At 39.1% G+C, this 26,744-nt stretch overlaps 1 protein-coding gene and 1 long non-coding RNA gene across 2 annotated transcripts; one reads left to right on the top strand and one right to left on the bottom strand.

Annotated features, from left to right (window-relative positions):
* Positions 1-9,243: 9,243 nt before the first annotated feature.
* On the bottom strand, positions 9,244-12,705 carry LOC112170899. Its single transcript, XM_024308173.1, has 4 exons — positions 10,276-12,705; positions 10,097-10,132; positions 9,608-9,911; positions 9,244-9,488 (listed from the first exon to the last, which is right to left on the bottom strand). The coding sequence occupies exons 1-4, from the start codon at positions 12,703-12,705 to the stop codon at positions 9,244-9,246; spliced, it is 3,015 nt and encodes a 1,004-aa protein (XP_024163941.1).
* Positions 12,706-23,140: 10,435 nt separating this feature from the next.
* LOC112169585 lies at positions 23,141-26,675 on the top strand. The gene is made up of 3 exons (XR_002924753.2): positions 23,141-23,537; positions 24,688-24,979; positions 26,422-26,675. It is a non-coding gene; the product is annotated as an uncharacterized LOC112169585 (long non-coding RNA).
* The last annotated feature ends 69 nt before the right edge of the window (positions 26,676-26,744 follow it).

Raw genomic sequence — 26,744 nt, forward strand, 5'->3', positions numbered from 1 at the left:
TTGTTTCACTCTTTCAAACATATCATATAATATGGGCATGGTTGGCTGAATTTCTGTGTCAACAATTCAAAGAATCTCATACAATGGCTTATAAATTTTAATAATTGAACCTTTATGGCTTTATCTTCTTTTTATTATTCAACTACAGAGTTACAAACTACATACAGAGTTACAGACATTGTCACAGACTACACAGTACCAAATCTCTCCTCACACAAATTTGCATTTAGACTTTTAGAGAATTACTTCTCACCCAAAATCGCCTTGAGGGTATTTCTCCAATTCTCCTCACCTAGATTCGCCATGAGGAGATTTTTTTCCTCACCTAGATTCGCCTTGAGGGGATTTTCTACTCACCTAGATTCACCTTGAGGGGATTTTTCCTCACTCAGATTTGCCTTTAGGAGATCTCTCTTCACACAGATTTTTATTTAGAGAATTACTGAGTTTTTTTTTTTTTTTACCTCAAATTTTACAGATATTTCTTCACTTTATCGGGGATATATCGCAAATATCTAATATATCGGGGATATTTGACGATGTCGGAGAAATTTCGCATAAATGGTAAAAGATAAGATATTTACCCCCCTAGATATATCGGTCCGTCGAAAAAAGGAGATATCGGATATATCGCAGATATTTAAAACCTTGGGCACGACTAGATTGTACAAACCTTTCTCAACATGATGAGGAAGAAGATTTTGGGATTTTTTTTTGTTAGATGTATGTAGCTAGGAGTTTTTTTTTTTTTTTTTTTTTTTAAGTAGGAGTTGTTAATATGCGACTTTTTTTTTTTTTTGATGACTTGTTAGTATGCGACTTTTGTGTGCATGTTTAAGAGTTTTTTGTTGAATGTATTGTGTTTGATGAACTTTTTTAAAGCTTATTAGGATCTTTTCATCTTGCCAGAAGGTCTTTTATTGCAAGATAATAACCACCAAAGAGACTTAAATAGAGGAAGTTGGGTTTAAACTCACTAGTTCTAGGGCTGGGCACGGTCCCAGACCGACACTGTTTTTACAGGGACCGGGACCCAGACCGGGACCGGGAGAGGAAGTTCGAGCCGGGCTTGGACATGTAGAACACCGGGACCGGCCTCAACCCGGACCGAGAATATTCGGGCCGATTCCTCCGGGTTTTCGGTTCATGACAGAGTTAGCAGAAGTACTGCATTTTGGCACCAAAACTGTCCAGTCTGTCCTGCTGCCTGAAACTGTCCTGCATTTTGGCCTGCTGCCTGCTGCTGTTTAAAACATGCTTGGCATCAAAAGTTCAAAAATCCAAGAGTAAACTGTAAACAAGTAAACATCAAGGATATACAACACAACTACATAAGTATAAAACTATAAAACTATAAATACTGCAAATCTGCAATGAGAAGTAAGAAGTTGAGAACACAATGAGAACAATCTCAATCCACATGTGCAGCAAGAAAACAATCAACAAGACAACAACAGTTACAACACAATAACTTATTAACTCAAATACTCAATAAGCCACGAACTTCAGGAGACACCAAGTTCACTCAAATGCTCAATAAGTAAATAACTGAAATAAGCAATGCAATTCTCCAACTCAGCAACTCTCATTGTCTCAACAAAGAAAACAAATTAAAAATCCGATGAAGAAGTCAAGAAACAAATCAACAATTCCATGTTGAATGCTATGCAGCTGCTCTTCAGCCTCTTCTTCTCCTTTCATTTTTTTTCCCTACAGAAAATCACAAATACACAATTGACAATTCAGTGGAGGAAGATAATGACACAATGTATTACAACAATACAAGTTATACTTGAATCCAATGAAACTTAGTAGGACTAAAAACAAAAAAGCCAGTAAGGCACACATTTTGAATTTTTTATATACCTTTAGATTTTCTTGATGGCAGCAGCACCTGTTTTGCAGACTTTGAGGTTCCAGCAGCTCCTGTTGAGGGAGTCGCAGCAACACTTTTTTTGGAGGCTTTTGCAAACCTGGAGGTTCCAGCTCCTGTTGTTGGGTCATCTTCACTTTCGACAGCTACTTGTTTTCCCTTTGCTACATCTGCAACAAGTGAAACAACATGTACAATAAGTGAAAGTCAAAGACCATCTAAAAAAAAAGTAAACAACAATCAAAGCAACTCAGCAAGCATACCTCTTTCCATTTTTTCATAAAACTCAAGCTCTTCTAGGCTTGGATAATATTCAATGTCGGATTGATCTCGTTTTTTGATCCAATTTTGCAAACAAATCAATGCTTCCACAGTTGTAGGAGTTAAAGAACTCCTAAAAGGGTCAATGACTCTCCCACCGGTACTGAATGAGGACTCAGATGCAACCGTACTCACTTGGATTGCAAGTACATCCCTTGCAACAAGAGCAAGGTTTGGATATTTGCAGCCGTTTATCTTCCACCAATCAAGCAGCTGCCATTCATCATCTTTGGGATTCTCCATAGGATCAAGTAGATACCTGTCAACTTCACTCTCAACAACGACTTCGTCCGATTCAGCTAGAGCTCTTTGCCAACCTTCTAACATCTCAGCCATTTTCCCGGACATTTTCGTGGTCTTCTCCTTGGACTTGGACTTGGACTTGGAAGATGTGGCTGTTGCTTTTGTGCTGTTAGAAACGACGCAGCTTGTTGTAGTGCTGCTCCTAGAACTTCTAGACTTTGAAGAGGCATTGCTTGATGATCTATAAAGATCAGTTAAGGATACCAACAGCTCCTTCACTTCATTGGCCTTGGCCTTTGCTTCGGCAGCATCAAACTGGAGATGAGTTAAACATATGTGACTAATGTTTTTCAACTTGAACCTAGGATCCAATACAAGGGCAACTAACAGCAACTGATTCATATCTTCAATCGTTCCAAAATACTTCCTAAATTTTGCTCTCATCTTCACTGCCATCTCCATCATTAGCTCTTCAGTTTCACTTCCATCACTCATATCCGAAGGCACAAAGAGTGCATCAATCTCCGCTTCGATTGCTACAATGTCATGAAAAGCTTTATGAGCAGTGGGGTGTTTGGTTGCACTGATTCTCATTGTCACATCATAAAAACCCCTCAAGAACTTCACAAAGATTTCAGCTTTATCCCAATCTACTTTTACTGGTGGCCCAACTCTTTTTCTTGGTTGAACTGATTTTCTTTGAACTTGTATTTCAGTCTCTTCTTCCTCCTCAACCTCTTCATCTTCATCAAAATAGTCTTTGTACTTATTTTCTTCCTCATCACTCATCCGATCAAAAGCTGGCTTCACCTCCAAAGCTATGTCAAGCATCAAAAACGTGGAATTCCATCGCGTTGGAACATCCAAAGCTGGAATTTTTTTAGAATCTATGTGGCCTTCAAGCGTCTCCTTTTCAACACACACCTTGAAGCAATCCAATCTGTTAGAACTACTTCTAATATATTTGACGGCATTTCGGATTGCAGCACAGCTTCTATCCATAATTCTCAAACCAGCCCTAACTATAATGTTCAAGATGTGAGCCAAACACCTCACATGCATGAACTTGCCACCAAACATTGGGGGGTTCTTCCATCCAGCCATCTTCCTTTGTAGATACTCGATTGCCACCTTATTTGCACTAGCATTATCAACAGAGACTGTCAAAACCTTGTCTATCCTCCATTGCAGCAAACATGTCTCTAACAACTTTCCAATTGTGTTGCCCATGTGATTGGGAATTACACAAAAGTTCAAGATTCTTTTGTGCAAATTCCAACCACAATCTATGAAGTGTGCTGTTAACACCATATAGTTGATGTTCTGTACAGATGTCCAAGTATCTGTTGTTAAGCACACTCTATGGTTCCTTAAAACCATCCGAAGCTCTTCTTTCTTCTCCTCATACATCTCCAAGAAACACCTCACTATTTTTCTCCTAGAAGGCACCTCAAATCGAGGAATTGCTACCTTGCAAAACAACCTAAACCCTTCATTCTCAATGTGACTAAATGGCAGTTCATCAATAACTATCATTTGAGTCGCAGCTTTGACACAAGCTTCTTGTGACCACCCTTTATTCACCTTCAAGCTAGGATCAACTCCACCATCACTAATCAATAGTTGCTGTGTGTCTTCTAAATCCTCCCTTCCAGGATACTTTTTACACACCTTTTCGATATGTCTACGCAAAGTACTTGTACCATTAAACGAAGAATCAGCAGCAAGGTCAGCGGCGCAATACTTGCATTTTTCCCGTTTCTCAAATCCACATTCCTCTTTCTTCCCATCTTTTTCAATGTAGAGTGTTCTGTCATACTTCTCGTAATGATTCCATACATTTGACCTCGGGGCAGCCTTCTTTGTTTTATTTTCTCTTCTTCTCTTTTTCGGCTCACCTCGGGATGCCTTAGTTGGAGTTGGAGCTTCATCTACATGCTCTTTGGCAGCTGTAGCTTCTGGTTCCTTGTTCTCAAGTTGCTGACACATAGCTACTACATCATTCCCAACTGCTTCATCTTTCTCACCATCAGAATGAGAACTCAATGAGTGACTTGAATCACTTGAGGTTGCCATCAAGTCTGAAAGAATGAAATTGTAGCACAAAGCCAGGAAAAGGATAATCCCATCAGCCAAATACAAATGGTTTCAAGTTTCAACAAAATCGAAATACAAAGTTACAAACCAACTCAGAAGTGAGAACAGAGAGATCACAATTTACAAATTTACAATTTACAAACCAACTCATTCTCTGAACAGACAGATAACAAGCAAAACTGTTAAACTGTTAACAAGCAATGCATTTCTGAGAAAACAGAGGTGAGATTCAGAGATTACAATCCAAGTGCAAAATCGAAAACAAAATCCAAGTGCAAAATCGAAAGCAAAATCCAACAATCCAATTGCAAATCGAATAGACTGGTGGTCGAGAAGAGTACCTAGAGTCCTAGACTGGTGGCCGGAAGCCTGGGGTGTTTCGTTCTACAGCTCGAGGCGGAGGTGAGAGGCGGAGCTGAGAGCCGATCGATTTGGGTGAAAATGTGAGAGGCGGAGCTGAGACTCTGAGATCCGATCGATTCATCGATTTGGGTGAGAGGCGGAGCTGAGAGCCGATTGATTCATCGATTTGGGTGAGAGGCGGAGCTGAGAGCCGATCGATTTGGGCGAGAGAGTCGAGAGACTCAGAGGTGAGAGGCGATCGATTTGGGAATGTCGTATAGGGTTGACCTCTTTACCGTTTTCGTACCAATCTGCTGTGGTCATGTCTATACTATTAGTATAGACTTCGATAAATATCCTATAAATGGAAGACAAGTGTAGCATTCGGGTTTTCCGGTCCACAAATTCAGCGAAAGTAAAGGACCGGGACCGGACCGGGAATTATGAGTGCTGGGACCGAACCGGCAAGTTTCACTCATTTTCAATTTAAAACCCGACCCGAACCAGCCGGTCAGGGTCGGTTCTGTTCGATTTTGCGGGTTTTCGGTCAATTATGCCCACCCCTAACTAGTTCCATACTGGTGTCAACCCCCTGAACTTTGGGCCTAAAAAATACACCGTACCATATCAGAAGCACTTAAGAGTATAAAACCTTAGGTGATAAGACCCAAAAAGGCAATTAACTTACAGCAAGATTTTTCCATTGAATGGTTTTCCTCCCTTTCTTATTCTTGTGTGCATTGTAGATTTTAATGGAGCTTGCAAATCAATAGCAGACCATCAGCATATATAATGCACAAACAACTCCTAGTTATTGACTTATACAGTGAAAAATCAGTTAACTTACTTGTCCAAAATTGTTTTCCATTCACCAGCAATGAGTCGCCTCTTTAACGGATCCATGAAGTGAATGGTTTCTTCATCTGGATTCACAGCAGACAACGTCCAATGACCACTATATGCCATAAACAAAACTCATTATAAGTTTAAACTAGTTTATATAAAGTATTCACCAAAATGTAATATAACACAACATATTGCATAGTAATTCAGTTACACACCCTGAATTATATGGGACCAAATAAATCTGCCCAGACTTCCCATTTATGAACCGATTTGATACTAAGCGAGCTCGTTCGGTTGGATTTCCACAGCCACTTGCACCCGTGTGAGCAGGGTCGACAAAGGCGACCATGTCATTCATCTTAGCCTTCTTCAACACACCTTGAAGGTAGCTACATCGACATTTCACAACATTTCAACTGATTTCACAAATGAAAAATCACAAAACCTGACAAATAATAGGTAACTTTAACGTGTTGCATTACCTCATGTAAAAACAATGCAGCTGCCTGAAATTTCCAACAAGTGTGTCATAGCATAGATGTCCTTTCTAAAGACAAAGGCTTTATGTGGATGACCAAAAAGTTCTGGTCCAAAAGTGGCGTGGATGGTTGCCCCATTCCGCAATCCAGTGTTTGCCCAAATGCATAAGTCCTTTAAAGGTGCAGGGAGATTCAATGGCAGGATTTGCAAGTCTTCCTTATCATCAAACATATCTTTCTGTGGCCTATTAGGAATTTTACGCTTTGGTTTTTTCTTATGTTGTAAAAAATAAGTTAGATTATATTCCATAATCACATATGCAGAAGTAAACACAAAGAAATTGATCGAGTTACCTTCCCACCAGGTGCAGGGGCAATAACAAGGTTCCTCGGCCAAGCGACACAAGTCCCAATGGCATCCTTGACCTTCACTATCTCATCTTTTATGGGAAATGGCAGCAAAGCTTCAGGAACAACAATTTCTGTGATAGAGACACGCAAATTCTCCTCTCCAAGTGGAACACCATGGATTGTTTGCTGTTTGGTCTCAAGGTCGACACTGATGACAGTTCCAATAGCCACAATGTTTTCCACCGTGTCAATGGCCAGTTTATACTTGGTCTCACCTAATTGTTCCTATACATGAAACAAATTAAATCCATACAGTTCTATATCCAAAAATCCATATCAGCATACCTACAAAGTTCAAGTACTTTATTTAGGCAAGCACGATATTTACCTCTTCACCATGTACTGGTGCCTCTAGTACAATGACATCTTCTCTAACCTCCTCTTCCAATATCGGGTTTAACCGTACCCTCTCATCACTGGGCTGCACAATTTCCTCTTCAACCTCGATGCTCACTTCATCTCTTAAAACCAACTTCTTCTTCACACCCTTCACCTCAGCTTCAATATTATCATGTGCAGCCTTCTCCCCTTGGCGAGAACAACTCCCTTGTCCTGAACCAAGGTCATTAACTGCTGTGACAGGTTTGGGGGACTCAACAGGCAGCTCCTTCCCATCGACCTTCTCTTCCAGCTTCGCAATCTTCTCAGTCCAATAAGCTCTCTCCTCAGCATGTTTTCTATCCCTCTCCTCCTCCCATGCAGTTCTTTCCTTAGCTAACAAAACTTCCTTCTCCTCCTCTAGTATCTTCTTCAGCGATAACCTAGTCCTCTGTTCAAAAGTCATCGTTTGCCGTTTTGGCAAGTTGAAATATAAATCGGGCTTGACATTGCCACCAACATCTCTAACCCTACCTCTATGCTCCGGATTCCCCAATGCAAGAGTGAGCACATCATCAGACCCAGATGTGGCAATTTCCCCTTCAGCCTCCCTTTTCCTTAAATGTTCCTGATTCAAAATATCCGCTCTAAATGCTGCAATAACATTACATGCATGCATATATATAAATATGAACTTGATGTCCTACATACTTACAATTTTTTCGGCTTTCTTCTCTACCTCAGGCTGTTTGAAGTTGCCATTCCTATCTTGCCGAGCCTTGATCCACATTGTAGCTCTATCAAGTTCTTCTAAAGGGACACTTTCAGACTTTGACAAATGAAAACACAATGAATTAGTTAATATTCTATACATATGTAACCTAATTTAGTTGACTCATCTAATTATAAAACTAACCAGTTCTTCCATTAAATTTGCATAACCTTTGCGTGACATACGATGAGGATATTTATTCTCCTTTCGCTTTGCAATTTGGGCTTCACGTATTTCCTGCAAACCATAACATAAGTAAATTAGAAACTGCAATGAATATTCATAGAGAGAGCACCTTCTCAAACCAAAAAACACAACGAATTTTATCAAATCAGTAACCTGGAAGGTAGCTGAAAGCCTATCAGCAACAAATGGAGCCAAGTATCCTTCGTTATGCTTCGGTAATCATCCGGAGGATTTTCTAACAGTTCTGGTTCATCCATATAAGGGATGATGTACACGTTTGTTAACTTGCTCTTGAACTCTCTCCATTTAGTTGCAGCAGATGAAATCACCATTTTTTTAAGCTCTTTAGGCACCACAAATGCATCCTACATACATGTAGAATAAACTAAGCTACTGTAATGCAAAGCTAATTAACATGTAGAATATATATAAACTAATCAAGCTGAAATATGGTCAGTAAGTACCGTTATAGATTCCCATATCTTTTCCTTTTCATCTGGATCCACTTCTCTCCAATCATTTATTGAGATAGGGATCTTTGTACGTGCCAACACCCCAATGTAAGACTGTATTTCTTTTGCAGCCTTACCAACAGGTTCTCCTTTTTCATTTAACTTCACAGTGAGCCTCTTTCCTCAGATAAGCCTGTTTGTAATGCGGCTCATGGTAACCATTCCTCGCTTCAGCAACTTCAATCCACCAGTTCTGTTTTCATCATCATCCTCCTCAGACTTCTTGGTCTTACTGCAAACAGACTTGTTCGTTGACGTGGTTGATGACACAGCTTTGTTGGACTTAGCAGTTATAGTCATGGTAGTCCGAGACTTCTTGGGGGAGGCAGCCTTTTTAGTAGTCTGAGACTTCTTGGGGGAGGCAGCCTTTTTGGTAGTCCGACCCTTCTTGGGAGAGGCAGCTGTTAATGTAGTCTTAGACTTCTTGGGAGAGGCTGCTTTTTTGGTAGTTTTAGATATGGGATTGGCAGCCTTTTTGGTTGATGTCTCAGCCCTTTCAATTGCAGGAATTGGTGTCGCTGGTTTTGTCCTCGATCATTTCATTGCCACAGCCTTAATCCTTAGAGCTATGGCTCTTGCAGAACTTGATGATCCAGTAGAGGGCGACATCTTCTGAAACACATAACCCAAATGCATGTTGTTAGCTACATGTTAATACTATCATGATAAGAAGCAGTTAATAGTTAAACCGAATATCAATAAAAAATAACTAAAGCAATAGTGTAACAAGAAACAAATGGATGAAAGTGGTCTGTGTATATTATTCTTAAACTTGTAGGCTACTTAACAAAGCAAGAAATCAAAACAAAGAAAAGCAGCCTATACTAATATCAGCCTATATAATTAAACACGTCGACCATCCTCATTCTCAACCCATATTCCTTTATTGCCATCTCGAATATAGGAGCTAGGCAGATCACCAACTACATCATCAAAGGTCTCAATCGATGGCATTGTAGGAATGAATGGGTGCTGTTCCAGTTCAATATCTTCCAGCTCTTCATCATTACACCCTCCTTGGTAGTCTCTTTCCGAGCACCGTACTACCACTGACCATTGATCATCAAGGGGTCTTGTATGTAGAAAATCTGTTTCACATGGGTAGCTAAGACAAACGGATCATTTAAATGCCCTACCCTATCAAGTTTAACCAAAGTAAACCCAAGTTTGTCTACTTTAACCCCCCTAGCTAACTCCACCCAATCACACATGAAGACGGGTATCCTAAACTTGTAGTAATCCACCTCCCAAATTTGTTGTATCCTGCCGTAAAAGTCCATATCATCAGTTTTAGGGTTTTTATCCCTTGCACTAGCAACTTGCATTGCATCAGCAACCAAAAAAACCCCGCTATTTTGAACTGATCGTACTTTGTCCCGCTCTGAAGTGTTAAAATCAACCCCATTCACATGGTAACCACCAAATGTAGGGACCTCCTTTTTTGGTCCACCAGCCAGCCACCTAATGGTTTCAGGAACATCATTATCGGCAAATCTCATTTCATTTACAACCTACAAATAAATTGATATGTCAAAAGTATGGAACCACACAAGTTTATTGAACTCGAAACTCAAAATTGAATAGACATTATACTACTGCAATGAGGTCGAAGATAAGTTATGTACCCTATCCTTGAACCAACCAGCAAAGGTAAGGTTCTGTTTGTCCTTCAACCACTTCTTATTTTTTTTTGAACCTTGGAAAACTCAACTTTAGGAATTCCATATGCTCTCTGCAATGGAAGAAAAACTAAGCAAATGAGCAACATAACTGAACACGCGTAAGGTGATATAGTACAAATGATCGAAAACAAAACATAAGTAAAATTATTACTTACTTGAAATATGGGATTGCATCTTCAGTGTTCGTGCATACACATAGGTGGGCCATGTCAAGCTGCTTTCTGTCTACAGTAATGATGGTGGCGCCTGATAAAGGCTTGCAGCCATTTAAGAGCCCAAGTTTGGTTCTCGAAGGGATCCCAATAGTGGCAGCCTCTCTAGGAAGCATACGTTCCGAGCAAAACTCAACTGCCTCTTCTACAATGTAACACTCTGCAATGCACCCTTCAGGAAATTGTCGATTTTTCACATATCCTTTGAACACTTTCATGTACCTCTCAAAAGGGTACATCCATCTAAAAAATACCAGACCACATAACTCGACTTCCCTAACAAGATGAATAGTTAGGTGAATCATTATGTCAAAAAATGATGGTGGAAAGAACTTCTCAAGCAGGCAAACTGTATCGACCAGGTCTGCTTGCATTTGTTGCAATTTCGAAACGTCGATCACTTTACTGCATATTGCTTTGAAGAATAGGCAGAACCGAATAATTGCGTACCTAACTGGTTTCTCCAAAACTGAACGTAATGCAACAGGGAGAAGAAGTTGCATTATAGTGTGGCAATCATGTGATTTAAGACCAGCAAGTCGTAAATCCTCCATTGACACCAGATTTCGTACATTGGATGAAAACTGAACTGGAACGGTCATATTGAAAAAGGAACTGCAAACAATCTTTCTCTCATCTAGGAACAAGTTCCAACTACCCAAAGGCAACTTGTCCCTTTTTGCAGCAGTTGTAGGCTTCAAATCAGTCTGTATACCCATTTCGACCATGTCTAAACGAGCAACAGCCCCATCCTTAGTCTTCCCGGAAATGTTCAACAGCGTACCAAGAATAGCATCACAACAATTCTTCTCAATGTGCATCACATCAAGATTATGTCTTACCGGAAGATGTTCCCAGTAATCAAGTTCGAAGAAAACAGACCTTTTTTTCCAGCAAGGTCTGTTTTCATCTTCATGACCCTTATAAGGGGGAGGAGGGTTTTTCTTGCCAAATGGTCGATTTAGACCTTGAACTCTGGTCAACACCTCCTCTCCAGTTAATGGTGTAGGAGTTTTACCCTCCTCTATGGTGTTGTCGAAAGCAGCAGCTTGATTTCTATAAGGATGATGTCGTGGCAGCCATCGTCGATGCCTCATGAATGCCATTTTTTTAGAGTTCTTCAACCTATAGGGTCTTGTCTGATCAACACATATTGGACAAGCATTGTATCCTTTCACAATGCTTCCCGATAAATTCCCATACGCGGGAAAATCGTTAATTGTCCATAATAGTATCGCCTTCAGTTTAAAATACTCTCCTCTTACAGCATCATATACTCTCTCAACCCCATCCCACAACACTTTCAAATCATCCACTAATGGCTGTAGATAGACGTCGATGTCATTTTCGGGCTGTTTAGGTCCAGAAATTAACATAGTCAACATCATGGACCATGGAGGAATGTTATAGGTGATAAGTATAACAAGCCAATATGAGTATTTGCTACTTAGAGAACTATGTGGATTAAACCCGTCTGATGAAAGCGCTAATCTAAGGTTCCTATTTTCTAGACCAAAGTCTGGCCATTTTGTGTCAATCATTTTCCAAGTTGGGGAATCGCCTGGATGCCTCATCATTCCATCTTTCTTTCGATCATTGGCATGCCAAGTTAGCTCCTTAGCTGACACTGTCGATTGGAACATCCGTTTGAACCTTGGGATCAGAGGGAAGTACCACAATACCTTCCCCGGAACCCCTTCTTTCTCAGATTTGTCCTTTCCAAGTTTCCACCTTGATTCACCACAAGTTGGACAACTGGTCGCATCAGCATGCTGCAATCTGTACAAGATGCAGTCATTTGGACAAGCATGAATCTTTTCATACCCCATCCCCAATGCGGAAAGTGTTCTTTTAGCCTCATAAGTAGACCCTGGTAAGTCATTTCCTTCGAGAAGCAAGAGGCCAATCATAATTAACATATCTGAATAGCACGCATCAATCATGCCGTGCTTTGCTTTCATATTGAATGTTTGTATCAAACCATTCAACTTGGTTGTCTTGGTACAACCAGGATATAGAGGCTTATCTCCATCTTCTACAAACTGCATAAACTCATTCGAGTCTTCAGAAATCTCCTCATCCTCACTACCCTCTAACCCTACATCATCCTCTTGTATGCCTGAATCAGGATTCATTTCGACTGTTTCAGAATCCCCTCTAAGAGCATGCAAGGCAGAAGTAGATGGTTCTCCATGCCACTTCCAATGCTTATAACTAACATCAATACCGTTAAAAAATATATGGTCCTTAATCAGCCCTATACCACCAAAATCAGTGTTATGGCACTTCAAGCAAGGGCAACATATTTTATTTGTGTCCCTTGCATTATCCGATGCAAATTTCAGAAATTCTTCAAGTCCTAACTGAAACTGTAGTGATCTTCTATCAGCCTTCATCCATGACTTATCCATCTTATATAGACAAACAAATGTATCAATTACAATATTAACATTATACCTAGCTAGGATCATGCTACATAAACTAGCTAGTTCACACAAACATGTACATTTATGCACATCTGAAATCAAGCAATACAATAAAGCAATTAGCTACTTCATGTACATTTAGCACTTCGATCATCAAGCGATACGATAACAGGGGCATTTAACATAGTATAAATCTTTCTAGCTTTACATCATCATACAATTCATACTTAATACCAGCCATGAAATAATTCCACATTGCTCATTTGTAGTCCAACACAGGAAAAATGGAAAAAAAAAAACAAAACAAACTTGTAATGATCATGGAACTCACCAAAAATTGATTTAAGTCAAAGCCAATTCAAACACCACAACTTGTTTCCACCACTTCCAGACTTGCTTAATTCATGATGTCACTGATTTTTCAACTCTGCAAATCATAAGACAGTGTCAATTTGTTTGACGTGTTAAGAGTTTCATTATGTATTCAGCATCAGATCAATAGCAAAGGTGAAAAACCATAACCACAAGGTCCCTAATTTACATGTCCACATGGAAATGGCTACCATCAGATTTTGAGACAAAATACTTGCAGTTCACATGATTATGACAATCCAATACTTGCAGTTCATACAAAATACACAAACTCATAGTTGACTTTTCAAAACTTCAATAGGGAGTAGCCGAACATTAAGAATTGTTTTGCTGTCCAACCATTGGATGGTGAGCAATCCACATATTCAAAAAGGGCTCATGAAAAACTTTAACAGAAAATAGTTGAGAGCAGAACAAATGGAAAAGTTCGTTTAGAATCTAAAAATGGTGGGTTAGAGTATGAAGTAGAAAACTGAGATGACTGGAACTAAATAATTGTAAGTTGGATTTCTCCTACCAAGTATTATTGCAATGACAAATCGTCCAACAATGTAACTCTAACTCTGCAATTAATATAACCAATCACAAGACAAGAAACAAACATAACTAAAGAGACAATATACAACATCTCCAACAGCATTACATGATTATATTACCCAACAAAAGACAATCTACAATATCTGAAGCTACATTCCAATGCATTTGATAAGACAAAGTCAACAGTGAAGAAAAAAGACTGAAAATAAGATTAAATATGCACCTTGCTGAATGTCATGAATAACAAGTCTGGGATATTTAATTTATAAGCCTATCCAAAAAGATCAATGATTACTTCTAGTGATGAGGACATCATAGCCAACCTTTTAAGGTTTATGAGTGAAAGAAATGGAAAAAGAGAGCAGCTAGTCATTCCCTTTCCATATGGTTTGATTAATTGCTTTCATTCTAGAAGTCTCTAGGCAGGTGTCTTTCAGTTTCAGTTTGGGATTTTTAAGGTTTCTTTATTATTTCAGTTTCTGTTACGAATTTAAATTCCTTTATTAGGTCTTTTATGCTTCAGTTTTGTGAAGTATAACAGCCCTAGCTATGAAAGAGTCTTTAATGCTAGTTAATATGAGCTATCTGCTCAAATATAAATAAGTATAAGTGCCAAGTGGCCAGATATGTCGTGATGAATAAAAATTTCAGAGTGTTTCTGAGTTTTCCAGAGATTGGAGTGTTGGTGTGAAGCCTTGTGTGTGAGTGAGAAACCTGGGAGGGAATCCTAGTTCTTAGTTTTCACTTTCTACCCTACAAACCTGTGTGTTAAAGCCCTATAACTTAGAGTTTGTTGATCCTGGTGCCTAGGCAGTGATTATACTGCATCATCTAGTGTATAATTTGTTTTGACCTGGCATCTTGACATCAAACATAAGAGCCAATGTAAGAGCCAAGATGACAATTAGAAATGTAAAGCATATTTCAATAATGACAGAACACAGTAAACAGCAACTGCCCACATAGAACCCAAACTATAATTGGGTCAATGCCCACATACAATCACAATTCCAGGTTTGGTTACAGTTAAATGTTGTCAAGAAAGAGACCAAATTCTATAACTTTAATTGGAGAAAGTGAAGGAGTAGTGAAGAAAAAGAGCAGAGCTTTACATTCGGAATTCAACGACTGTCAATTCAAATTAGCAAATGCTTTCCAGTTAACCCAGGCCAGTACTGAAACAACAACATTATGCTATTTGTCATTCAACTTCAACAAAAACCCTAGCACTTATAACCTCGCATCCCCAATTCGATTTGAATATAGAGGAATGGCTCGTGGTGTTTGTGAGATGTTGTGGTTAAGGCACTTGTTGAGGGATTTGGGGTTCAAGCAGAAGAAAGCCATGCCCTTATTCTGTGATAACAAAGCTGCAGTTGCAATTGCTCATAATCTTGTCCAACATGATCGCACAAAACATGTGGAGGTTGATAGACACTTCATCAAAGAGAAGCTGGATCAACAAATCATCTCTTTTCCTTTCGTACCTACTGAGGAGCAATTGGCGGACATTCTTACAAAGGCAGTTCCTAGCAAGGCGTTTTGTGACTCACTTGACAAGTTGGGCATCCGTGATCTGTATGCTCCAACTTGAGGGGGAGTGTTGGCGTGAGTCACTCTCCATAATTGTAGGAATTGTAGTATAATTAGGATTGTATATTTAAGGAGAATATCATGTAGTTAAGGGGGAGAATATCACGGTGTAATTAGTTTCCTATTAGGAATGTGTATACTTTGTATATGTACTCCATCTTTGGAGAAGATCAATACATCAGAAATTCCCAAACTTTCTCTTTGTCTTTGTTCTGTTTGACTAATGCTACATTCTTAACTTATACCAGAGTAAAAAGGGAAAAGATGTTGAACTTTCCCGGCCAGTATCAAACAAACAGATTCTCAGACCGAAAAGGAAGAGCTGGTCGACAAATGCCGTTGACAAAATTAAGAATTTCCTATATTTTGGATGTTCGATACTTTTGATATTCCTGCATGCGAGGTTAGATATCCTAAACCAATTGCAACATGTGCAAAAGTGAGCTGATTGCCTACAAAATGAAGAAGACATCCTCAGATCAGTAATTGCCAAGATGAACCGGACAACCTGGCTAAAGATGTACTACCCATTGAACACTAAATAGCAACGCCAGAAAATGCAACTAGACAAAGTAGAAGAGGCTTCATTGGTAGTAAACTTGTGATACAGACTCCCTGTTGGGAGTAGAAGTGCTTCTCCACAGACGAACAACTTTGTTACACCAGGCCAGCTAGCTGCTAAAATCCGAAAACTTCTTCAAAGTGCTTCACATGGCATTCTCCTGCCAGTCTGCCACAATGGTATCTGCGAAGTTGTTCCATATTTATAGGGCATTAAAGCAGGGAAGACAGCTTAGCAACCACCAAATACGAACTAACACGAGTTCCACATGAGACTGCTTCTCTTGCCACATACATAATTTAGAGGGAGATAACACTTGAAAAATTTCAAGTTATCCTCCACCAAAGACACAGCTGGCCATTCTAGAAAGGGCAAGGTCTAATTAACCAGATATCACCAACAACTGCAGCTATTAGACATTGACGGCCAATTTCTTATGAAATAATCACCGTTGCTCATTAAAAAGATCAGGAGATATGAAGCCAAAAGAGATGGGACTGCTGAAGCAATTAATCCCTTGCCCAGTTTAAGAGGCTCGATTCTCAATTCTCTAATTTTGCAAGGCAAAAACGAATTAACCAACCCCATTCTCAATTAATCCGCCTCATACATATAGAAGGCAGCAGCTGCAAAGATCGTCTACACCAGTGGCCGGCTTGGTTAAGTAAATATACCACTTGTTCGGAGATATATATACTAATTTCTCTGAGAATACACAACGGTCCACAATCATATCAATTATTACCAACAATCTAACATTATAAAATCTCCAGAAGAAGCAGTTACCTGTTGTCGGATATATATTTAGTTTCATCTCAATTCGTCTTAAGACTGGCACTGCATAAGGGTTTTTACCTAGTAAAAAGACCAAAAGATACGTAAATAAGGTGTGGCAAGAGACCGACTTGAGATTTACCAAGGTTGGCCCTTTTGGTGAGCAAGGCTAGATAGAAACAGAAAATATACAAACTAAATACATGCAAAAGGAAAAACAAACACAGTGCAGGTAAAAGATTTTATGGGATAAGCAAGCTCACCCCTGCCCACTCGACTAGAAGCATGCGTAGCATCATGAGTTTCATCTTTAATTATAACCTTGTTCAGTGAGGATTAAAGAATAACAGTGTAGAACAAAGAATAATAGTGTACTCACATTGGTATGCAGATGTACGATGCAGAATCCATGTTGGCATTTTCAGACTGCTTCTGGTAATGCTGAGAATTGACTGGAAAAGTAGGGATATAATTCACCATGAGGCTGCTACCAAGAATCCAAAATCTTGTTGAAAGCACTTTACAATGCATTCTACATAGATCATTGCACACATGTAATTAGGAGACAGCACCTTCAAAAGTTCAAATCCACAAGACCAACCTTTAATATTTATTGCAAAGATTGTCTGTCCTAGCAGCTCCTAGAAAAAGAAGTTACCTAAACCAGATCTCTAGATTCATCTTAGCTCGCCTTAAGACGAAAACATTGCTGATCTTCACCTTGTCAAATATCAGAAGTTACAAAGATAAGTGCGAAGTAGAACCCAGTACTAAAGTAATTAAATCTCATGACGGCATCCCACTGATTAGATCAGTCTGTCTACAAAACAAACAAAGAACGATGTTTAGAAGAAGTCAAACTATACCTTCTCCACTAAAAGCCCCAATGGAAGCAGAAATCTGTACCACAGTGAAGCAGAAAATTCCTTCCTCAAGTTTAGCATTTTATATATGTTGATCACCATGTTGTTCCAATATAAACTCTTGGTCAAATGCTTCCACACGCCTGCAACTCTTCTGCATCAGTGTCTGTAGAAATTGGTTTTCATTGATTCAATTGTGTTTACAATGTACAGATATATAGGCTAGATATAATCTACAGTTACAAAACTCTATAAAGAGCATTAAAGACTATATGTACAGAGGATCAAATCTGATTAACAGTTACTGAATCAGTTTTGAATGCAGAGAGGAAATCTCTCTAACACCCTCCCTCAAACTTGGCGGTCCTTGACGAACAAGTTTGCGAGTAAGTAAGACATGTCGATGCTTATGGAAAGGCTTGGTGAGAAGGTCTGCAGGTTGATCAACAGATGGAACAAAGCAAACACGATGGCTGCCAAGAGCCACTTTCTCACTAACAAAGTGATAGTCAAGTTCAATATGCTTAGTGCGTGCATGAAATACCGGATTAGACGCCATATATGTAGCACTAAGATTATCACAGTGCAAGAGTATAGGATACTGAAGGCGAGCACCAAGCTCATAGAGTAAGAAAGCTAACCAAGTGGTCTCAGCACTAGCATGAGACAAAGAACGATACTCAGACTCAGCGCTTGAACGAGCAATGGTGGGCTGCTTCTTAGAACACCAAGAGACCAAATTGGTGCCAAGATAGACAAGATATCCGGATGTAGAACGACGAGTATCCGGACATCCAGCCCAATCTGCATCAGCATAGGCAGCAAGGAAAGGAGGTTGGTGTTGAGGACCAAAGAACAAACCATGATCAAGGGTGCCTTTGATGTAGCGAAGGATGAGTTTGGTAGCAATCAAGTGCGGTATGCGTGGCTGACTCATGAATTGAGAGATGGAGTTTACTGCAAAGGAAATGTCAAGGCGGGTGATGGTGAGATAGTGCAAAGATCCAACAATTTCCCGAAAGACCGAGGGATTAGGAAGGAAGTCTCCTTCAGTAGCAGTGAGAGTCGCCTTTGCTGACATAGGAGTGCTAAATGGTTTACTAAGCAACATGTCATGCTTCACAAGGAGATCATAGGCATACTTGAGTTGACTGATATGAATCCCTTTATTGTGAGGTGTAACCTGTAAACCAAGAAAGTAGTGTAGGGAACCAAGGTCCTTGATGTCAAAGCCACGACCCAATGCATCAATAAAACTTTGTAAAAGGCGATCATCACTGCCGGTGACCACAATATCATCCACGGTGAATCGTTGCCTGGACGACGTAGCAAGAGCGGCGGCTTTTTTCGGTCTGTCGTGAGTTCTCCATCCTCCGACCACCTCTGGTCGTGCCACCGGTCATTTCTTGAAGCCCAGGAGACGTTGATCATTTTTTCCAAGTGGCTCGAACCAATTCGCAGCGAGAAGGAAGAATCGATCAAAAAATCCAATTTCGGGTTTCACCGATTTCTATCTTGAGCTTTCGAGGTAAACTCCGACCAAATGGCTTCGATTATGACTTTGAGCTAGTTGTGAAAGTTGTTGTACATGTTGAGATGAACATTTTGGCATAGGTTTTATGACCCAATTTAGGGGTTGCAGGTGGTGCGTGGCAGCGCGTCTGACCAGTTTTTTGGTGTCTATTTTCATGGTTGTCATCTACTCATCGATACGAGCATATTGATATATTATGAGGTCAAGTTGTAATCATTTGAAGCATGCTAGGTTTTCCGTATTTCGATTATCTCGGTTTTTGATCCGTGAGGATCCAACCGTTGGATCGACTTGTCGTTTTGACATATCGATCCTAGAAGTGTTCTGGAGACCTTAGGAGGTCTCAGAAGAAATTTTGTCTCGATTGATAAAATCTTCTGTTTTTTGTTCGAGTGCTTGGTTCGAACCGTAACTACTTTCGTTTTAATCGTGTACTAAGTTGAGACCTTATTTTACTTAGGTGCTTGACGGAGAGGGGTCTGTACTTTATCTCAGCTGTGAGAGAAGATGCAGCTGGATTTAGAGGTGAGTAATCTCACAATGTTCATTTATGAACAGAGTTACCTTAACGTTTTTTGGACATATTTATTTAACTGCAAACTATAGTTGGTAATGATGGCATTCCTGAGTGAATGACTACATATATATATATATATATATATATATATATATTTACGTGAAATATATATGTATTGGTGATTTTGTTGTGATACAAGCAATATGTGTGAGTGAGTTCATTTATTGTTTCGGGGTATAACTTTCGAGAAACAATATATTGTGGGAAATGATATTTTCTATTGTTTTGAAAAGTATTTGAAGATTTGGGAGTCACAGGTTGTGATTTCTCCTTTTTAGTTATTGGGTGACATTTTGGGTCCAGTGCGACTCGTTTAAATGTTTTGATCTAAGGGTCAGGTTGGCTTAAGGATCCAAGGTTGCAGCAAATTCAAAATTTGGACTCGGGTGATGATGTCGTTTGAGAGTACAGGGACCAGTCTGATTAAAAAAAAAATTTAAGGATCAGTCTGATTTTAGGCCCAAAGTTCAGGGGGTAAACTGAATTTAATCCTTTGTTTTTCATATGATCTGAATCACATATAAAGTCATCCCATTAATCAAATTATTGGGTTGATTTTGGCCTAGTCGCTGTTTAATTCAAAAAGGACCCTCACACATTTTTATGTTAAAAAATATATATGTATTACTTACTCAGTTATCTTAAACTCTATCTTATATTTTCTGTTTAATTTCTTACTAGCCTTCCTGCACACGCGTACGCGCGTGTGGAAGGGCTGCATTCGCGCGTGCGAATTTTGTTTTTGAAAAAGACATTTCACATATGGACATTGTCGTAAATGTGGTTGCAATCCATCTTACGTGGCACGAAAGAAAAAATGCATATTATGTATGTTTTCTTCAAGTCCCTCTTACCATCAAAGATGAAGCTTCTTAAAATCCCAAATCCCTGCTATGAAGGTATAGGGTTGGTTTGATCACATAAGTATAAATGAATTTTGATTTGAAATTTTGAACACCCTTTCGAGAGGATAGTGAACGTATAATTAACAGAAGTTGAGTTTGATGAACTAAACCTGCTCATATCTAACCTCCAAGAAAAATTATGTACGAAAGCTTAAGGAAAAGACAACACTTAGCTCTAGTATCTTGCAGATTTAATTTTTGATTAAATTCATTTTACCCCCCTGAACTTTGGGCCTAAAATCAGACTGGTCCTTGTACTCTCAAACAACATCAACCAAGTCCAAAATTTGAATCCGGGTCTAAAAATGACGTCACTTGCTGAGTTGGAGCTGACATGTGGGCCCACACTTTAGATTTTTAAACCCCTAGAGAGGGTAGATTAGACATTCTCACAATAAAAAGATTTTAAAAAAAAAAATCAGAGGATTTCATTCTTCTTCTTCTTCTTCTTCTGAACCCATCCAATTCACTTTCCTTCTTCTTCTTCCACGCCATTCTGAACCTATCAACAACCAAACTCAAACCCAATTTGGCCTCACCCCTCACCGCCGCCAGAAACACTGGTTCCTTTTTTATTTCCGATTTCTTTCTCCGACTAGGCTCTGAATTTTGATCCTCTCTTCCCCACCCAGTGACCCAACTCTCTTTCACACCTCACAAGCTCCCACCACCCACTACACTGAAATTCTCAACCAAATTCCACACCCTCTCAAATTCCTAATTAGCTCCAATCAATGCGAGCACACCGCCGTTTCAACACAATGCTGCAAATAAGATGCAACACAACTTCTCAATAAAAATTGACCAAATTCCCAAACTGAAATAAAAACCACTTAGAGCAATCAAATCAAAATTACCTACCCTCTGTGTGCTTTCTCAGCCTCGTAGAAAGCCTTGATAACAAATTCTTCACATAAAATCTTGTGCTGCAACTGTGCACCTATAAGCAATTCTCATCGGAGGACTTCTTGTAGAGCTCGAAACCCCACTGCTGCTACTCGAAACCGAACCTTGAAACACCGAAATCGGGCTCTAAAATTGAATCACAAACCCAGATGGAGAAAAAGCTTTCACTGGAATTGAATTTCGTCATGACAAAACCCAATTGGATTTCCCATAAACCCAGTTCGTCATGACAAAACTCTGGATCTGCTCCCGTAAAGCCTGAACCCGCTCCGAGCCCAGCACCTCAACGCTCCCTGATAAGCGCCTTGACGACCAGGCTGGCCCGACCCCACAACCCGTTTTTGACCGAGCTTCCCAACCCCATCGATTAGGTCCTGAGGATTTGTGTTTCTAGGCTCTGAAGCCCCGACGTGAGAGACGACCACCACCACTGATCACCACTGCCTCCACGTCCCTCAAATTCAACCTCACCTTCTTGATTTCGTGATCGATTCTCAAAGGCGGAGAGGGGGCTTTGATTTCAAACAGAGAGAGAGAGAGGGAGAGAGAGAAATTGAGAGAGGAGAAACTAATGCCATCAGAATGAGGAAGGACGAGCCCAACGCCGTCAATTCGTCCTCCAACGGCGCAGAGGCGACGCAGCCTCAATTGTCCCACCTCAATTCCAATTCGCGAGTCTCCGATATAGAGAAGATGAGAGATCGAGAGAGAGAGAATATAGAGAAAAAAAATTAGAAATTATATTAAATTAGAAATATCTATTCTGCCCTCCTTCAGGTTTTAAAAAGTTGAAGTGTGGGCCCCCATGTCAGCTCCAACTCAGCAAATGACGTCATTTTTGGACCCGGATTCAAAATTTGAACTCGGGTGATGTTGTTTGAGAGTACAAGGACCAGTATGATTAAAAAAAAAAAAGTTTAAGGACCAGTCTAGTTTTAGGCCCAAAGTTCAGGGGGTTGACACCTATGACACCACTATGGAACCAGTGAGTTTAAAACCAACTTCCTCTATTTAAGTCTCTTTGGTGGTTATTATCTTGCAATAAAAGACCCTCTGGCAAGATGAAAATATCCTAATAAGCTATAAAAATTTTCATCAAACACAATACATTCAACAAAAACTCTTAAACATGCACACAAAAGTCGCATACTAACAAGTCATCAAAAAAAAAAAGTCGCATATTAACAACTCCTACTTAAAAAAAAAAAAAAAAAAAAAAAAAACTCCTAGCTACATACATCTGACAAAAAAAAAAAAATCCATAAATCTTCTTCCTCATCATGTTGAGAAAGGTTTGTACAATCTAGTCGTGCCACTACATGTTCAGCCTCTTTAGCTGCATGTATTTGTGACCTCATCTTGAATCTTTTCCAATACACATATACACTGAGGGAGTCTGTCGTAAAGAATGAGTATCAATTATACTCCTTATTTTTTCAAAGATAATTATCATGTGATTGTGTCGTTAAAAATCAAGAGCTCACAACTCTGGCCATGACATGATCTGAAATTGAAGAAATTAGCTTTGAAAGATATGTGTGCCGAATCCGTTTCGACAACCCCTAGCCCACATATCTCACGCTATGACTATTGCTTCGATCAAGACCCTTTCCAAGACATTACAGCACCAAGTACTTGGGAAAAAAGGGTACTGAGTCCAATAATTTTCAAACACGGCAAGGAGATAAATCTCCGTCACCAACGTCTGCCAGGCAATATTTTAAAAATCCTTCCGGATTTAATTAAAAAAATACAAAAAAAACTTTTATTTATAAATACTCATCATATTGTTTTCCGCAAAAGTCCAAAACTCCAGCGATATTGGGAGGTTATTCAAAATTTTCGATTCTTGGGTTTTAAATTTCCAAATTAGGGTTAACCCTGTCCAAGCTCCCGGTGATATCTCGTACCCGAAGAAAAAAACAGGAAAAGAAAAGGAGGGAAAAAAAAAACGAGAAAGAAGAATCAGAGCAAGAGCGAGAGAGCTGAGTTTGGGTTTTTGTCAAAAAGGCTGCGAATTGGGTATTTCTGGATTTGAGGGTTTAGATTGATTTTCAGAAGCGCAAAGACGAACAATTGGGAGTTCGGTTTTCTGCCATTGATCAGATTTATAGAAAGGCAAAAGGGGAGAAAGTTTCTCAAGTGGAGGGCTTTGTTTTGGGTTGTTTACTGTCTTTGATTGCCTTGCCTTACCGTAAGTGACTTCTTTACTTTACAATTTTACTTGATTTCAATATTGCTCTTTTGGTTTATGCTTTGAATTGAAATCATGGTCTTGAGAAACGATAATCTGTCAAGTATTAGTTTCCTTAGTATTTCATTTGTGATGATTGAGTATATGAACAGCGATGTGGGTTTTTGTGCTTGTGGTGGTTTGATTTTTATCTGTTATTCTCTACTGTATGAGTGGCTTTTCTTTTAAGCAATTATACTTTGATTTCTTAAACCAACTTGATTTTATTGAATGTTTTCTTTTCTGTTCTTCTGTAGGTGGATTTCTTTCCATAATACTTCTTTGTTGACTCTTCATTGTCAGATCTAGACATTGAATTTAATTATGTGATTTGCTACCTCTCAATTTGGTTCAGTTTTTTTGGAAGACCACTTTCTAGATGTCGTGATGCTTATTCATATTTTTACTAGAGTTGCAAAGTTCATACCTGTCTCTCTGCATTGTATATGCGGTTGGGCGCATATCTTAATGCAATTAGTTGCACTACCCTGTTCTCTAGCCGACATTAGCCTAAAAAAGGTTTGCATTACCATCTTCATTGTGTTTCGCCAAGTACAATAGTTGTACTTGTTAGGTTTATGTATTATATACTTCATGTGAATTTTTGATGTCATTGTGGATAGAACCTAGGATGATTTTTCTATCATTTGATAGCAAATGTGGTTTCGCATTTCTTGGGTCTTATGTTTGCATCCATTCAACTTTGGTAAAACTGCTAATGTGCTAAATTCTATTTTCTTTACGCCAACTTCCTTACTGTTGTTACTTTTGAATTTGGTATTGTAATTGATAATGTTGGGTATCTGTTATCATGTGAACTCACTGATCATGCTGATATTGGTTTGGGTACTTTTTGTTACAATGTGTACCAAATGCTTTGCTTTGTTTAAATCCTTTGTTTTATTTTCGGTATGGTTATAAACTGTTTCGCTTTTGTTTATGATTTTATGATTGTTGGTTAATAGAATTCTTTTGGGATTTATTTGCTAAATTGGTTCTGCTGTGAACTTTTTCTTTACTTTTTATTTATAGCGAATTTTCTTTTTCTTTTAATCTGTATTTAAATTTTAAATTCAGCCTGTAACCATGCTTTTGTCTAATTTTGGGCCAGGTCTTTACACTCTCCTGTCTTGCCGAAGCTAAACGATGTCGTATGACGACGTGGAGATTGAAGATATGGAGTGGAACGATGAGCTCCAGGCGTACACATACCCATGCCCATGCGGAGACTTGTTCCAGATTACCAAGGAAGACCTGAAATTGGGGGAAGAGATTGCTCGGTGTCCTAGCTGTACTCTCTACATCACCGTCGTTTACAACATCGAAGATTTCATGGATAAGAAACCCACCAAACCCTTCGAGCCCTCCAAGCAACAATCCCTCACCGTCGCTTAGGATTTCAGGTTAAATTTTATTTATTAACACACTCAGTTTTACCAGTACTGTATTGCATTTACTGTTGTTAACTCCGTTCATCAAATAAACAATGGATTCTTTGCTAATTTTGCGTTATAGTTTGACATCACTACTGGTTTTGAGCTTAAATGGGTGTGCAAAGAATGAATTTGGTGATTATAGTAGGACAGTTTAATGTATTGCTTAATTCGTATTTGCTGGGATGAATGGGCAGAATATGATGATTTGGTGTTGTTTTGATGAGTTTTCTGTTCGGCTTACATGGGCCGATATGCTATAAGGATATACCTAAGAAGCTCCTTTTTGTTTCTTCTTATATGGAATGTGTGATTGGAACTTTGGGGAAGTGAAGTAGAGTCCTTGTAATGAAATTAGTGCTTTTTCTGGATGTAGCGTTTAACAGTTGAATTGATAAGCAATTTGAATTTTCTTTTTATGTTTTTATTTTTTTAGAATTGTCTTGGTCTATTCACTGTTGAACCGGAACTTCAACATACCATTTTAGAAAGTGTAACTTTTTAGTGAGAATGATGCCTTTAGTATTGGCACTTTCAAATATGGTTAGGATGGTGTGGTAATTAGTTTGTGAGGGCTGATTGGGGCACGTGCTGCTACCCTGGGTATTAGCCAAGCCCTGGACTCTATACTTGGAGTTGAAATTGTCTTGAGAGGACTGTGAAGGAGGATGCTCCAAAATCATGGTTGAAACTGATTAAAGCTAGCCTTCTGGTTGCAGTTAAGTACTGGAGATTTTCAGTGTAAAACTCTAATAGGAAGAGTTAAGTCTTGTAATCTTTCTTATGCCCATCAGCCGTCGCCACATGGATGGATCTCTCATTTGAACTAGACTCTACCTTGTTTTCGCCCCTCCTAAGTTTAGGATGTTCTGTTTGCTGACCTGGTTGGGCACGGCACCAACCCTTGATTGATTTCTTTATAGTTTTCTCTCTTCTTTCATCTTTGGACTTTAGCTCTCCTTGTTGAAAAGAGAATTCATTGATTTTGAGCAGTTTAACGCCAACTCATTTTTGACAAATATATTTGCTAGATATAATTTGTACGCCGGGGAGGGATACTTTGGCATTCTTTTATTACAGTATTTTATTTCCCTAAATCCTTCATCAAAAACAAAATGATTTAGAATGTTGTTTGGGTAAAAATTATTATAACTTGTAAATTATTATATCAGCACCCCAAGTAGCCATTACTTTTTTCTTTTCCCTTTTAAGTTGTGCTGCAGCATTGAGTTTGATCGGAAAATTTAAGCTGATGTTGAAAAAAAAAAACTAAACTGGAAGTCATTATTCTAGAGTGGAACTTATAACTTAGGAGGTCATTGGTGCACTACTCATTGGATTTCATGCAAGTTTGAAATTTGGTATACATACCAAGCACTGTACTAATTCTGTGAAAGCTTTTTGTATTGCAGATGGCCCTGTATGGAGGAGGTGGCCAAGTGGTGGAAGGATTCTTCCCAAGTTTTGTTAGATTTTAACTCAATATTAGGTGTGCAAGTTAGGAGTGGGAAATTTTGTATTCAACATGAAAGGGAATTTATTTGAGATACATGGATGGTATTCTTATAATAATTATTGAGCTTAACCTGACTGATTGACATATATTTTACTGAATACATGTACGTAATGTGATGCCAATATAAGGAAGGTATCACTTTAGTCACTATCTGCGAATGCTTTTAGATCTCAATGTAGATGGAATTGCAAGGGACTAGTTATCTTTCCTTATCTGTTC

The sequence above is a fragment of the Rosa chinensis genome, chromosome 6 (assembly GCF_002994745.2).
Source record: "Rosa chinensis cultivar Old Blush chromosome 6, RchiOBHm-V2, whole genome shotgun sequence".
Lineage (NCBI taxonomy): Eukaryota > Viridiplantae > Streptophyta > Magnoliopsida > Rosales > Rosaceae > Rosa > Rosa chinensis.